The sequence below is a fragment of the Bombus bifarius genome, unplaced genomic scaffold, assembly GCF_011952205.1.
Source record: "Bombus bifarius isolate JDL3187 unplaced genomic scaffold, Bbif_JDL3187 scf7180000008190, whole genome shotgun sequence".
NCBI classification, from domain to species: Eukaryota; Metazoa; Arthropoda; class Insecta; order Hymenoptera; family Apidae; genus Bombus; species Bombus bifarius.
Window position 1 is genome coordinate 143,732 of NW_022884499.1, and position 16,452 is coordinate 160,183.

At 36.0% G+C, this 16,452-nt stretch overlaps 2 protein-coding genes across 3 annotated transcripts; one reads left to right on the plus strand and one right to left on the minus strand.

The window, feature by feature from the left end:
* Positions 1 to 4,443: 4,443 nt before the first annotated feature.
* Positions 4,444 to 11,636, minus strand: LOC117209672 (BTB/POZ domain-containing protein KCTD16). The gene has a single exon (XM_033451923.1). It carries the CDS (start codon positions 11,113 to 11,115, stop codon positions 10,363 to 10,365), a length of 753 nt encoding a protein of 250 aa, XP_033307814.1. The 5' UTR covers positions 11,116 to 11,636; the 3' UTR covers positions 4,444 to 10,362.
* Positions 11,637 to 12,563: 927 nt separating this feature from the next.
* Positions 12,564 to 16,416, plus strand: LOC117209669 (mucolipin-3-like). Of its 2 annotated transcripts, XM_033451917.1 has the most exons (4): positions 12,564 to 12,712; positions 12,808 to 13,080; positions 13,691 to 13,976; positions 14,099 to 15,938. In XM_033451917.1, the coding sequence occupies exons 2-4, from the start codon at positions 12,938 to 12,940 to the stop codon at positions 15,563 to 15,565; spliced, it is 1,896 nt and encodes a 631-aa protein (XP_033307808.1). In that variant the 5' UTR covers positions 12,564 to 12,712; positions 12,808 to 12,937; the 3' UTR covers positions 15,566 to 15,938. The 2 variants fall into 2 exon arrangements, with proteins under 2 accessions (XP_033307808.1, XP_033307809.1); XM_033451918.1 differs by lacking the exons at positions 12,564 to 12,712; positions 12,808 to 13,080 and adding an exon at positions 13,355 to 13,429 and having other exon boundaries at positions 14,099 to 16,416.
* The last annotated feature ends 36 nt before the right edge of the window (positions 16,417 to 16,452 follow it).

Genomic DNA, 16,452 nt, shown 5'->3' on the forward strand with positions numbered 1-16,452 from the left:
AACATTCAGTCTGATTCGAACCATCGAACCAGACGGATCCAGCAAACCGAAACACAATTACCTCTGCAACAATACGCGTCAACCACTGTACGCCGTTCTTTTCTGTAGATTCGTGCACGCTTCGTTCCCTACGACCTTCGTTTCCCAACGAACACCTTTGTCCTGTTTTTACGTGTCAAACGACGTTAATACCTGAGACGATTTCTCTTTGACCAAAAATAGATAAATTTATTGATAAATAAATAAAGCTACCAGCCTCCCACGAGAAAACACAATGTCACTCGTAATTTTTTAGTTGCGCCCGTTAACGAAGCGTCGGCATGGAGTATAATTATTGTAAAAGTAACTTACCATCGGCCACTCACACTGATCAATATTCAATTTCCCTGCGATATTATTCACGAATACTGGACTTGTGGAACAAATAAAGCACTAACAAGGAAAAGAGAGGATGATTCTTCATTAATTCGTTTTCGGCTGTAATACATCAAAGATGACTATCATGACACTTAACTTGTTGAATCATAGTCCTGTTTTTAAGATAAAGATATTCATTTAATAGGAATTCGTAGGATTTCAAAGATTTTATTATTTATTTATATTAAAAAGTATTCGATTGATTTTTTATTAAAAAGTAAATTTTGATGGAAATTCACCCATTTCTCTTAACTGAATATTAAACGTAAAGGGAGACGTGATGAGTTTTTCAAGTTGACAAAAGCACAGATCTTTTTAATTAAATGAAGCAAAAACATGATAAATATGCCCTGTTCAAAAGTATGGGCACATTTGTTTGATTATAACGAATGAAGAAAAGTTGTTTTATTAAATTTTATACATTTTTATTTGTATATTAGATAGATAACCATTAAATATTTTACATGAAGGCATGAAATATTATGTAACTATAATTTTCTTTCATCTATACATATTCATCTATGTATATCGAATATTTTATCTATAAGTCCACTTCTATCATACATCGTGCTTTTATCATTGTATTGTATTACGTTTACAATCCTTGAACATCCCGCATATTAATTTATTTATAGTACCAAGTGTAATATTTGTCCATTGCCTTCTTAGAATTTTCCATAAATTTTTGTGAATTTGCAACACATGTATTTTAAACTTGGCAATTTAGTCGATCCCAAAGCTTTTTTGCGGGATTTAAATAATAATTTCATTATTACGATAAAAAGAACTCTTTCATGACTGTAATATGTAATTCCCACAGACTTTACAGTGTGCTTTAATATTCGTAATTTCCTATCCAGAGCGAAATATGATCGAGAATGTAAATGATGTACCTTTGCACGAGAATGTACACATATCCCGAATCCACTTATGATGGATCAAAACTACATACATGTGAACAACACGTGTTGCAAGATAATAATTAACGCTGTTGAATTGATTACCCGATTCAGATATGTTGGAGTTATTTTACGCACGTATGCTAACTTGAAGGATGATGGTCATCGATACGATTATACGCAACCACGTCTATTTGGTGTGCAGCTGTATCGACGACATGGAAATTCTCACTTGTGTAATCGTCGTTGGAACCGCAGCGAGTAACCACGCCGTTATAATTATCGGATTCGATCGATGCACAGCTGGAGAAACAGCGTAGGATGGCATTGGAGATGCCAGGAGGATAATATAGAGTTGACCAAGGAAATTCGAGGTAATGAATCGGGGGATACCCGCAGAAATGGAATTTCAAATATTTCACTTCCAGCTGAAGTCGAGTATTCAACGATTTGTGTAGATGCGAAGGTAGGTCTTTCAGTGTGTGCCCTAGATGCAAATCTCTGATAAAATATTGCTTAATTGACAGTTAGTAAAAAATTAATCGACCACACAATCAATGCATCAGTAAATACAGATCATATAACATTTTCAGGACTCTTGATGATCATATCGTTCAAGCTCCTGTAGGAAACTTCAGTCCCCTTCTATAACGATTTACTTATTTTCTATGTTATTTGTATAATGTACGGTAATGCTACTTTTCGCGAAATTGGTAATTTGGGCTATATGCTATATCGATATAAAATCTTGTTTATTATAGGCATCGAAGATATTGCACCTATAAATTTTATGGATCCGTGGTCGCCGGGGATTGCATGCCTGCTCCTATGTATACAATTCCCTGTGAATACGTCGAATATACATAACTTAAATATTTGCCTTTCTTTATGACAAACTAGTCTGTATAAATTTTAGCGAGTCACGATATAAAATCAATTCCTTTATCCATTTTTTATTTAATTTGTATCAATTCAATTTCACAAAGTGGATCTTCCATACAATTTACTTATCCGCTGGCAACATTCATTATTTCACTCATCAAGCGGCTTTATTCGATTACGAATAAATAGTAAACCGAGCGAAAAGAAACAAAAGAATGAACTGGAAAACAATTTGTCGAATCATCCGTAAAGAACAGCGCGAACCTTATTAACCAGTTTAACACACGTGCCAGAATGAATTGCTTTTGTTTAACGCAACTGGTTGCAATCTCGAGTTGCAACGAGCTCGATTGTAAAACGGAAATATTCCGGAGTCGATTCGAGCAAATACAATACGACGCTAATGACCGTTGTAAAGGATCCTGGCTTCCGTGTCATTTATGTCGATGATATTTATTCCTGTACCACCGGTACAAGACTCATGAATGGAAACTAAGCAACAGATTGCTTTTCCCGTAGTTCGGAGCAACGGTTTCAGAAAGTCTATCCGTGGCTGCCGCGTTTCATTCAGACGTGCCAATCGAGTTTACATCCGACACCTTCAGGTGATGTTCGTTAACGTGCAATCTGCTCTTTCACAACGAGCTCGTCCTCGCCACGCGAAGTATTTCACCCTCGCAACCCCTTGGAGAACGTTAGAATACGTGTCACCATTAACACCGTAGTGTCCGTTCTTACCAAGACAAACTATCACCCCGGGGTATCTCTTCGTGGCAAAACTACCGATTGATGGAAAATGTATCGATTCCAGAAAAGCCCAAACTGGCTTGTACGTTTAACGCTCATATTGTCGATATACAAACTTGTTTTTATAATATTTCATCATCGATTTCGGCTTAATTTCGATAAATTGAAACCAGGCACTTGAAGCTTACGTAACGATTCACGAAAATATTCGCTAGATACGTTGCGTTCAATTGAGAGATAATTTACAATATGTGATCTCATATGTGCAACTATGACATGGAATTACGAATATTCAATTTAGTAACGAAAATCATATTTAAAAATTTGTATATAAAATTATATTTATATTCAAAAATATTAAATATTGTGATAAAGAGTTACGAAAGTTATCAAGCAGAGACAGAATGATTTATTAAAGCAGAGTTTAGGTATTAGCAATTTAATGTACAGGCTAATAACGAAAGATTAGGATAATAGAGGAATCAGATAACACGGAGAAAGTTCTGAGATACACTCGAAACCCGGAGGCGCTCTCACGATTCAAGAATTTGCAATTATAATAGAAGCTTTTAAATGGAGACTGCGTCCTTTTAGAAATTAATTTTACCTTTCCTTGCATTGAAATTATCTTCGTTAGAGATAGTAGAAACTGAATAGTATCAGCTTTATCGTTATTTAGTTAGATTATTTCATTATAATGTTTCTGAGAAGATACTGATCATTTAACGCTTACGTAATTACACAATTCAGTAGTGTGTATTACTACTGAAATTGGAACGCGGAACACTTTTTTCTTAATTCTTGTTAATACAATACATGACAGAAACAATGTTCGATATTGTTCTAATCGAGAGTTCGATTAATCGTAGCCAGGATAACATTTTACTAGATCGAAAAACGATTAATTATATATTTTAATGGATTTGGACACGAATCTGCGCACGATCTGCATATCTGCATAAGATTGTTATCAAATGATAGATGATCTCAATTTCATTAAAGAAGATATACACAATGACGCACAAAACTCGTTGAACACTTCTAGCAATCTCTCATAAATTAATGAAATTTCAAAAAGCTGTATAATACGCATGAAAGCTTTCTACGATGTTTAAATACTTTAGTGAATTATTGTATAGATTTATTCAATTCAATTTTATCACATTTATTTAATTTGTTATATTAATAGATCATATATTGCTCACATTTTGACTTGAATTTCATATTATCATTATTCTATCATTATCCTAATCAAAAAATGATTGAAATGAAAATAAATTCCAGTAAATCACCGACAGTCCCTATTTTTCATTCCTACCCCATAATTCCCTACCAAATTGCTTCATGGTATACATATATGGCAGTAGTACAGACACCCCAGTGTTATCATCATCCACCTTATTCCACAACCCGGCTTACATTAAATCCTCGAGAAACAAAAAAGGAAAACAAATGAAAGGAAGGGAGAGAAATCCCTAGGAAAAGTAATTCCACTCGGTCATCGTATTGTTCTTTTATTTTTTCTCTCTCGATTTATGTATATACATGTACAATGATTCAGTATCGTCACAGCGTAGCATTCGTCTTACATGCTACCTAACACCTTTAAAAGGTCACATCTATGTTCGACGAACAAACGCGCAGTGAAAGTGAATTCTCGCGTAGGCGAACACATAGGCGGAAATAAGGAAAAAGCACGAATATTTAACCTTCTACGCTGTTAAATCTGAAAACCACGTATAAAGTTCTTTAATACATCGCACGTGAACACGTCGATAAGATGGAACGAGAAGATCAATGAAGGACTTGATGGAAATGTATAAGGGCATTTTTCAATTTTGGAACCTTTAACCTTCCCAATATTCCCCTGAGACCGCCGTTTTTATTTGATAAGCCAGAAATCTACGCGTTCCATATATAATACGATGTAGTGATTGAAGATTCTCGACTCGAAATACCTCGCGAGAAAAAAGTTTGACCGGTGGATCCCTCTGAAAGAAAATTCACGCGAATGATGTGATTTAGTTCACCACAGTGGAAGGATTCGAGGGATTTTGGCCACGTGCCCGTCGACAGCTTTCGCGTTTTAACGCGTTTGTTCGTCAAAGATGCACGCAACTCCCGTTCTCTATTTGCTGAATTCATTTCGATCAGAAAGGAAAGAGACCCTCGAACGAGACGCTCGAGTAAACACGCGCCAGAAATCGTGCCAGCCGCGGAGACTATTAAATCAATTATTCGTTTGATCGGTTTCTAAATTTGCTCGTCCGAGGCTCATTTCCTTTCACGGCGAACGGAATCGCGGTACGCCGCTTCTAATCTACGAATTAGGGCCCTCCTATCTCGTGGACTTTTTGATCGTTTCGAAGATCATGCTACGATATCCTCGATCGTTCATTCCTCGATCACAACGACTTCTATCTCTAGAATTGAAGCGGTTCGAACGAGATATCCAAAGTAACTGATACCGACGAGATACTCTAAGAACCAAAGATTTCAAATCTATCTCGACACGGAACGCCAGGTACATCAGAATTGGGAATGTGGCCTATTGGATTTGCGTGATTCGTGGAATTCTCTGCGTAGTATCTGACCACTGACCTATTTCGAGTTTAACTTCGTACTTTTTTAGATTCTACGTATCGATCATACATTCCTTTAAATGTAGGTGATTCTTCTATAGATTTCTAATAGGAACAGAATATTACGATAGACAATTAACCCTTTCACACTCGATGTCGCATACAAACAACATTGCATTATAAAATTTTATCGTAGGATAAATGTGTTCATTTTTAGTGAAAAACGGTCCCACTTTTAGCACACTATCTTTCTTAGAAAAAGATCAGAAATATATGTTTCTATTATCAATAATTGACAAACAGAAACATTTCTCTACGATCCAAAATCGGTCCTGAAAGAGTTAATTTATTGCAATGTATAGTTGTACAATAAAGTATCCCAAAAAAGTATCGCTAAGATATCTCTAATTAAACTACTATGCCTATTATCACTAATTCTAATAATAAATCGGATTGAAAGTCGACAATGATATGTCAAATTTTGAACATAGTTTCTACTCGATCCAACGCCACATTCAATTTCTTCGATGCACCTGAATGTATATTATCTAACGCGCGAACGTTCCTCGTCGAGTGAAACTAAAATACAAAAGGCGATTCTAGGAAGACGAACCCCATGATATCTAAAACCACGTTCGATGCATGCGTACCATTTCATCGATCACCATAGACATCCACGATGGCTTTACGGCGTGCAACTGACACTTTACATTCGTGCAGAGTGACGTGGCAAGCTTCATATTTTCACTTTCGCGATATAGCGAAGCTTGCTTTACATTTTACATCATCAGTTGTTTGTCAAATTCTAGCAATTCTCAACTCGATCATCCATGGCTTTGTGTCCTTTGACACGTCGACCATGTTATCAATGAACCGTGCAATCGTCAGAGCACAAAATATCGACTTTGCTCTTGCCGAATTTCAATGTTCCGGATGAAATGCTCGCGTCTGGAACCAACCGGCTCGCGTCCCTGTTTTATGCATGCAACCGGACTTGCGGTATCAAGAACATCGAACAAAGTCGACGAAAGACGAGAAAAAAGAATGTCTTTACAAATCGAACGATTGAAGGTGCTATAAATACGCCGCGGAAATAGAAATCCGTTGAAATAAATACTTTCATTTCGATGGAGTAATTCATTATAAATAGATGTTTATACAAATTCTTAAAACGATTTATGAAAGCGAGTAAAAAAAAAGAACAGAAAACAAATTTGTCTCATCCTCTAAATATTGTAACATATATTTTACTTCAAACTTTTTGTATGTTTTTAAATTTAAATCCGCAGTTTAAGGAGAAATCACGAATACAACTAAAGAAATGCAATTCAAGTAGAGATTTGTCTTATCTTTTAAATATTACAACCAGTATTTTGATTTGGATATTTTTATATACTTCAATTCATAAATGCACAAATTCACAGTCTAATGATAAATTAGGAATAAATTAGAGAAATGGGACTTAAATAGAGATTCTACTATGGATGTTTTCGGATGCTTAAATTCATAAATGCATAAATCTGCAGCCTAATCATAAATTGAGAACATTAAATTAAAGAAATAGGACTTAAATAGAGATTTGTTTCATCCTTTAAATATTACAACGAGCATTTTGCTTTGGATATTTTTGCACAATTAAATACATAAATGTGTAACTCCACAACCTAATGATAAATTAAAAATCCAAGAAAAAAGATAGAACTTCAACCAATATTTCTTTCATCATTTAAATGTTTAGGTAACAAATATCTCGCATATTTTTGATATTTTTGCATATTAATGCATTCTGTACATTTTTGCACGTTCAAATTTCCCATAAATGTACAGAAACATCTACAGTTTAATAATAATTTGAAACACGACTCTCATCGATTTCTATATCCTTTCCTTTTATACTGACGATGTTTAACTTGACAGCGAGATATTCAAATTCGCAATATCACACTGCACCGTTACGTTTTACGTTATGCACTGCTATTTTGCAAATCTATTCTCGTCCTCTGTGCGAATGTCCGCCGATATTCGCATTCGTGGTCGCAATCAGTAGATTTCAAGCAAACGCGATACGATGTCGTAAATAATTCTATTCCGAATCTAATAAAAACTAGTGTGCCGGCAGAAAGGAATCTTCATTCGCGTGAGTTGAAAATAAGATTGTCTCGCTAAGGGAAAAACGGTCGCGCGGAAACCATATCAATTCGACTTGGACGCGTTCAGTTTGAAATAGAAAATAGCGAAATACGTGAAATAGTCGGATCGAAAGAATTCTTACGGATCCACGTAGAATCTGAATATTTGAATTTTTTCGGGCGGAACCATTATGTTTAAACTTGATCACTGAGGAGCTAGAAGAATTTCAAGAAACAACTCTCTTATTCGATGAATCTATTTAGTCTTTCTAATCCTGCTACTGTTGTCACATTTATATGTCCCATATTCATTCATATTCCAAGGAAGAAACGATTTTTAATCTGTTTAAAGACAAAGTTAGAAACAGAAAAAAGATAATTATTTCTTAATTTTGCCAAAACGATAGTGTAATGTTAAATATGTAGTCATTGGGCATTCGTGAAAGAATTTCATATATAATAATGTTTATTACATCTTTTAAGCTATGTACTCCAAGAAAATCTTTAGTATAAAATTGAAACAAGAAATCACGTACATCAATAACGATTCTTTTATAGCTTTTTCAAACTTAAGAGACGTTTTAACCAAAGAGAAACACGATTGGGTCAAAAATGACGTAAAGAATATAACAGGATTAAATCGTGTTTTGTTTAATAGAGATAGGTATCTTTCAAAGTATTAACAAAATATCGTCAGTTTTTAAATAAAGCTCATTTCCACAAAGGAGCAAGGAAAACTTATCTAAAAATCCAAGTCTCCTTTGTCCGCCGCGTTGCATTGTCGTCGACGGCAATTGCGTTTTGCTCGTTTTCCCGCCGGTAAATACGCAAAAGCCGGTTCGTTCCGTTCGAAAACTTCATCGTCCCCAAGTGTACACGCTGCGAATTAATCGAATCATTTAAAATATCGAGCAACTCCCAATCAAGACGAGAAGAAATCGACCAAATTTCTGCACGGTCAGAAAATATCTACGTATCTTACTGCATTAAGTAAAATTACAACTATTTCCACCTAACTTGTCGTAAGAAATACGCCGAGCATACTACACGCAACACGACCAACGTCGAAAGCGAGTGTACTTCTGTGTTACTTGCCCTGCACAATTTCATGCACGCGAAAACGAAGACCAGCCGCATATAATCTTTAATTAGAGTCTAACAAAGAATCATTTATGAGAGGCGTTCGATATACACGCTATTCAAATCGCTCGACATGTGTTTAACAACGTGGTTGCCTTGTACGTAAGTACACACAATTTACGTTACACGATACGTACACACGAGGCCCGATCCAGTGCAACACAAGCAAACTGTCCAATATCAAGTTCAACCTCGAACAGTTCACCAGCATTGTTTGAAGCTAAATTTTGAATCCATCCTTCCCCGTTTCCTTTCATCTCGTCGAGATGATAATAGTACGAATTAATAGAGATGATTTCGTTATCGTATCATTTAGAAGAGAATCGTTGGGTGTTACACCCTGTTAATCCTTGAATCCTAGATTCTTCGACAGCTCCGATAACCGTTTTAGAATAATTTCAATGTCGGGTTATTGATCGGTTTACGCTACTTGGTCTCATTAAATATTTCCTTTGGAGATCCTTCTCTTGGTGTGCGTTGATGAAAAGATTGGGAGAAATACGTTGAATTCGTTGCACCTCGTTATGTTCTTCGAAACGTTCCGACGGTTCTTCTCGGGTGATATAGAAAAGCGGAGAATATTTTCAACGAGTCTCTGATTATCAATACCAAACTTTAAATTATATTTTTCGAGGTAAAACTTTTTCGATTCAAACTAGAATAATATAGTATTCAACGAGTAAACGGTTAAGTGCGAAGAATGAATTGCAGATATGTGGCGAATACATTTGAATCTTGAAAAAGAAACGGAAAAAAGGATGAAGGGACTTCGCCTAAACTTTCTCCAGATCTGACGATCAAATATTGATTTTCCTCATCGTCCAACATCGTTCGCATCTCTCGTTATAACGAAAGCTTTTTGTTTCGTAGATTAATAAAATTTTCAAATTCTTCCTCAACAAGTAAAATGCTGAAACAAACTTCTAAAAACTTGATGATCCAATGTTACTCTCTACCCCTCTCTCTCTCTCTCTCTCTCTCTCTTTCTCTCTTTCCGTCATCTTCCAAGTCTCGTTGGTCTTTGTACTATCAGCAATTACCGCAGAATTAAGCAAAGTGAATTCGGCTTTGTTTCATTTCCGAGGTACTTCGACCGACGTTCAACACCACGGTAAAGAACACGTGTTAGAAACAAGTCTGGTAATTTCGACAAAGATCTCCACACCATTTGCAGGCGAATTTCACCCAAACATTGACAACGTTACGGCATCTCTTTCATCAATATTCTTTCCAAATTTGTTCGTGGAAGAAACAAGTGAAGAATATTTGAAAGAGGAATTCGTGACATTATCGTTTTAATATAGTTCGATGAATTTGAATAGTACATGCACAACGGTCGTATAACGACGAAAAAATTCATCTACTCTTTACCCTACCGGTTGTTATCTCAGTTCGAAAAGGAAAGTCTTCAAGAAGCCGACTGCTCTGTGCTTTTGTCGACGAAAAAATATTGGAGAATTCCACTTCGATGCTGGAACTGGATCTTCGTCGATCGCGTCACACCGATTATTCCCAACAGCACGCTCGTTTAGCTAATTCTGATCAAGGAAGAACAAAGTATGCTATTTACTCGCGGATGAAGACAAACTCGTTGTAATGATTCCAACGATTTTCCTCGGAATCCACTCCAGGCTTGAGCTGTTCCGAATTGCTGCCAGCTGTACCGGAACCGCAGCTACCGGCCAACTTAAAACCTTGCTCTTGAAGCATGTCGAAAGCTTGCTCAATGGAGCTGTGCTTCAGGAAGAACCTGGAGGTGTAACGATCCGTGGTACCGTGATCCGGATCACGGCTCTCGTTTAAAGTTTCTCCAAATACATCCCTGCAAAGAGTCACGCGGCCGCATACAAGGATCCTCGACAACTTCCGAAACTTCACATCCGCCAGACCTTCGCGACCGAACGCGAAACTTCCGCGATAACCGACGGTTATGTATCCGGATGCTTTCTTCCCGGAAGAGGTCAGAGAACCGGAAGACCTACCGTTCTCCAGAATGGCACGTTCCAAGCCGGGCAGACCGTAAAAATTTGCTTCCTGTTTCAATCTTTCCTTCTCTCGAAACCCTTCTGGCAGGACTAATGCCTGATTGCGCAGGAAATCGAGGACATAACGGAACAGGACCCCATCGCGATCCAGGAAATACTTTCCCTTGGCATCTTTTTCTATCAGCGTTTTTCCCGAAAACAGAGTAGCCAGATAAGAATCGCTCTCTCGAGTGAGGGTGGTGAGAGCGGTGGTGTAAAATACACCACCCACGTTCAACTCCACCACGCTTGGCACGGCTTCCTGTTGCTGATCCGTTTGCTGTTGATCCCCCATGCTTCTGGACGCTTCTCTGATAGACTCGTCTCGCGTACAGTCGCACGGTGCGACTCGAGTCAGCAGCGAGCGTATGCGTGAGAGCAACGAAGTGCAACGGGTGGTGGGATGTATAACGAGATGGCAATGACCAATAGGAAAAAAGAGAAACGATGTATATGCACACGGAATCTCTGTGTTTATTCTCGATTGTGCAACGATACTGACTGCAACCCGTAAAACAAACACTTCTCGAGAGAGACCACACTGCACACAGCACCGTGAGAGATAGCGTGAACAGCAAGAACGGGGCGATATATCGGGTCAGTGACCGAGGACAGCTAAGGGTTGTGACGAGGTGGGCACACTCCAAGATAGATCTGACTCCGAAAGCGTGCTCCCCCGAAGCTGAGAACGAGAAAGACTGACGATGAGAGACTGCGCCTACGGTCGGTGGAGGAAAGTCAAGCTTAACTCGGCTCCGTCGCTGCGCTTCCTCTCCTAGGCACTTGGCGCGCGCGGCAGGACGCACCACTCGTATGTGTTGCGAAGCTTGATACGCTGGCGCAGAAGGTGCACCTACAACGCGCGCCGATCCTCGAACAGTGAAACGCGCGCACCACCCCCTTGTCATTCGATCACCGCACGCGGACCATTCACCGCGTGTTATTCTCCTAATGAAATCCTCTTTTTCCACTCGTGTCTCGATATCTGATTACGTTAAAGTTTGTCGGCCTATCACGCTTTGAGATACCACTTCGTTGACTACAAATTTCACTCACCAATGTATCATACACCATTTTACTCATGGACAGTCCAGCAACGTGAAATAGGAAATAAATACCGTTATCCACTTACCTTTACATATCACCTGTGGTTCTTCTCTACATTCAACTGTACTCCAGTTTTCTCGGTTGGTTGGTAATTGATTATATCATTTACATCGTACGTTGCTTTTTGTCATCCCTGCACTTGTCGCTGCACCGTTCTCAGGCTCCGCCATTCTTATTAACTAACCGAACAAATACGCGGGAAAATGCCTGTTCAATATCACCATTTTGTGGATCTAAATTTGCTAAAATATAATCAATTGTAATTAATTTACTATGCGAACACGGGTTTTGTTATTATATTTACATATGTAAATATTCATGACACAATTCTCGCATTCAATTACTCAGGTGGTTCATGAATAGATGCATAGTACATACTTACATAGAGCACGATAGGCTAAGACGGCTAAGCTGTATAAATTTCAACTCTCGATATAGCTGAAATGAGTTATCAGTAAACATTTGAAAATCTTGAAAACATTCTACCGGCGTACTTTTTATTCCTTCCACATAGCTGCACTTTTACATACGATAAAATCAGTGTATTCACACAGATAAATTTAAAAAAATGCGACGCTAAATATTTGTGATGAACACTTATTTTATCGTTGAACCATTAGCGTTCTCCCTACCACTTATCCCTACTTTCTGATCAGCTGGTTTCGCGAATGGCCGAAGTAGCGCGCTGATCAGTCAAACTCGATGCGTGATTTGGATGGCCTGCGATGGCCGCTGTTAGCGACGTGAAATCGTTACAATCGCCTTTCATTGCGGATTATAAATCAGTACGTTACGAAGGCTATTTATCCTATATTACGTTGAATAAGGTTCCACGAAAGAAACTATTGTCGCGTAATAATTCACTCGTGTTGCTGCATAGGTCAACGTATGTGAACAACTCGCTCTTTCATCGTCCGTCGGAAACTGGGACGACAATTCCGCGGGATAAATAACTTTTGGATCGAAAGTTTGAGTTTAATCGTCGTGCCATATAACGATCCAAAGAAAAAATGTCAGAGGGTAGAAAAAGGAACGTGAGAGAAGATTCCAGGGGTAATATTCTGAAGGACCATTCATGGAGTAACGGACCTGATAGCGAAGATGATCAAGCTGGCGAAAATAAATTACTCAATGAAAACACGGTTAGTCCAAGGTTCGTAAATTTATCTCACTATTATCTCACTGTTAGATACGTCCTTGATGGTAATGATTATTCTGTTTCGTCCATCACTTCTCGTACGACACATCCTTCTTTGTTGTTTTTTGTTTTTTTTGTTCTTTGTTAACTGGTATATACAGTATACTATTTGTTAGCTATTATGCCCGATATCGTATCTTACAAATGCGTTATTGCACGACGTGTCATCATAGAAATATCTTTCGGAAAATTGTGTTCAATTTATTAAATTTATAAATATATAATATAAATATATAATAAAGTAAATATGTAATAAGGACAAGATAAAAAGTATTCATTAAAAATGCTTCAGATAAAACAAGTTGTAAGTAGTTATAAAAACTAATATTTGCTTTTAAATAATCTATTAATTATGTGAATAATTAAATCCTTGGAATGATAAGTCAACAAATGTATTCTTTTATATTTTTTGTGCATAAATAAAAATTATTGCTATCATCAATAACATAGTCTAAAGACATCAGTTGCATTAAAACTATGGAATATAGAAGTGCCATTAAAATTACATTATAAATTATAAAATAGCTTACCTGTAATATTTGTTGGAAACATTTTTTGTTTATAGTCATCATCATTCACCTACAACGGATCCATTTACCTGTAAGACGACAATGTTTACTGAGGAAAAGATGCGTCGAAAATTGAAATTCTTCTTTATGAATCCTATTGAAAAATGGCAAGCAAAGCGTCGTTTCCCATATAAATTTATTGTGCAAGTTATTAAAATTCTGCTGGTCACAATACAATTATGTCTATTTGCACATAACAACTACATACATGTAAATTATACTTGGGATAATCGAGTAGCTTTCTCGCACCTATTTCTCAGAGGATGGGATACTTCCTTAGAGGTAACATATACTCAAAATTTAACTAGCAAGTTGTTTCAGATATAGCATATACAACTAGCTACTGTCAATATATATTAAAAATATAAAAATTAATTATATTATTTCATTATTTTTATTTTCAGGTACCAGTTTATCCACCAGTGACAGGTCCTTTAGCAATTTATAAACGAGATGATTTCTATAGTACAATTGATTATGCTTTAGATGGCTACTATAATCTTAGTAATGCAATTGGATCTTATTCATATACCGAAGAAGATAATTCGTTTAGTCCAGTTACTCTATGCTTATATCAATACAAAGAAGGTATTATATTTGGTTTTAATGAAAGTTATGTTTTTGATAAAGAAGTTATAGAAACTTGCATAAATATAACCCATCAGGTACATAATGAATTTAATATGTCAAAGCTCTTACTTGCTAAACAAAACATTAATGTTAATTTTTCAGCCCTTGTCAGGGCTTATTTAAAGTTTGCTTTAAAAACAGTTAATTTGAAGGCTGCCGGTCCTATGACACCACCTGATTGTTATCAATTTAATATTAAAATTGATTTTGATAATCGTGATTTCGATGGACAAATGCTGCTTTCATTAGATGCTGAACCAAAGCGATTACAATGTAAAGGTGATACGCGTTATACAACGGATAATCGTATTGAATCAGCGCTAAGGACATTATTAAATTTACTTGTAATTTTAATTTGTACTGTATCTCTTGTGTTATGCTCAAGAGCTATATACAGAGCACAATTGTTAAAATTTGAAACTATGAATTTCTTCAAAATAGCATATGACAAATCGTTGAGCCTTGATGGAAGATTAGAATTTTTAAATTTGTGGTATGTCATGATTATCGTGAATGATCTTTTAATTATTATGGGTTCAGCTATAAAAGAGCAAATCGAACGAAAACAGTTTGGCAGTGATCATTGGAATATATGCAGCATATTTCTTGGTACAGGAAATTTACTTGTTTGGTTCGGTGTATTAAGATACCTTGGTTTCTTTAAAACATATAACGTTGTTATTTTAACATTGAAAAAAGCTGCTCCTAAGGTAGCACGATTTTTAATATGCGCGATCCTTATTTATGCTGGTTTCACTTTTTGTGGCTGGTTAATTTTAGGCCCATACCATTTGAAATTCAGATCACTTGCTACAACTTCCGAATGTCTTTTCGCTCTCATTAACGGAGATGATATGTTTGCCACATTTTCTGCCACTTCATTTACCAAATCTCCGATTTTATGGTGGTATTCTAGAATGTATCTATATACGTTTATTTCGTTGTATATATATGTGGTTTTAAGTTTATTTATTTCTGTGATAATGGATGCTTATGACACGATCAAAATTTATTATCGCGATGGCTTTCCGAAAAATGATTTACAAACTTTTATTGCGGCGTGTACAGATGAAGCATCTAGTGGCCTTTATAGAGATGATTCTGAAAGTAGTGATTTATCGGAGCTTTTAGATCGCTTTTGTTGTTGTCGGAAAAGACCCTTTTACGGGTCATTCTCAGGATCAAGTACGGAATTCTCAACGAAATCGGAACAAACGTGTGGAGGAGCAATCTGTATATAGTGCATTAAAGCATAATAATGTCTTAGATAAATATTATGGCTCCATGGCAGATACTCGGTACTATAATGACAATTTCATCATATAAAGTAATTTTTGTAAAATTACCGTGTCGTATTTTTTATTTTTGTTTTTTTTTTTTTTGGACGCCGCAATAAAGTGCTACTAGTTTTATACTTTAGAAAGATATAAATGCTAATATTGATAATTAATGCTAGATATTAATAATGAGAAATGAATAATTCATATTTTCCCACTTTTATTTATTTAAGATATTTTACTAAATGCATCTCAGTATTTAAAAATGAGATGTTAATAGTAACAACAATGATCTTTATCATTTATGTATACAAAGTATTAATGGACCATAAATAATTGTAAAATATTGTTTTTATTGAGAGCTTCTGTAGTACATATAAATATAATCCACCTCTTATTAAGGAGCATTTAAATATACAAACAAAACTGCAATATGCTGAAGTCAGTTAAGTAAGTAATGTACAATTTTATATATACGTGAATTTATAATTATTGTTTTCTAAAACTAACAGTTGAATGAAATTAATTCAAAATATAAGTATTTATAAATAAGAACATGTTATCTCTGTTAATAATGCGATAGATTCTAGAATTGTGATAAAAACAGAATAACTAGCATATTGTTAAGTATTAATATGATGAGCCATTAAATTTGTAATTTACACATGTACATTACATGTACTTACATAATTTTAAGTGTTGTATCATGTTATACAACATGCATTGTACATGATATCTTGGTATCTTTATATGATGTACATTGTAAATTTTACAAAATGAAATGTTTTTCTTAAGATGAATGCATAATAAATGTATAATGAATATATAATGATATATTCAATATATAAATA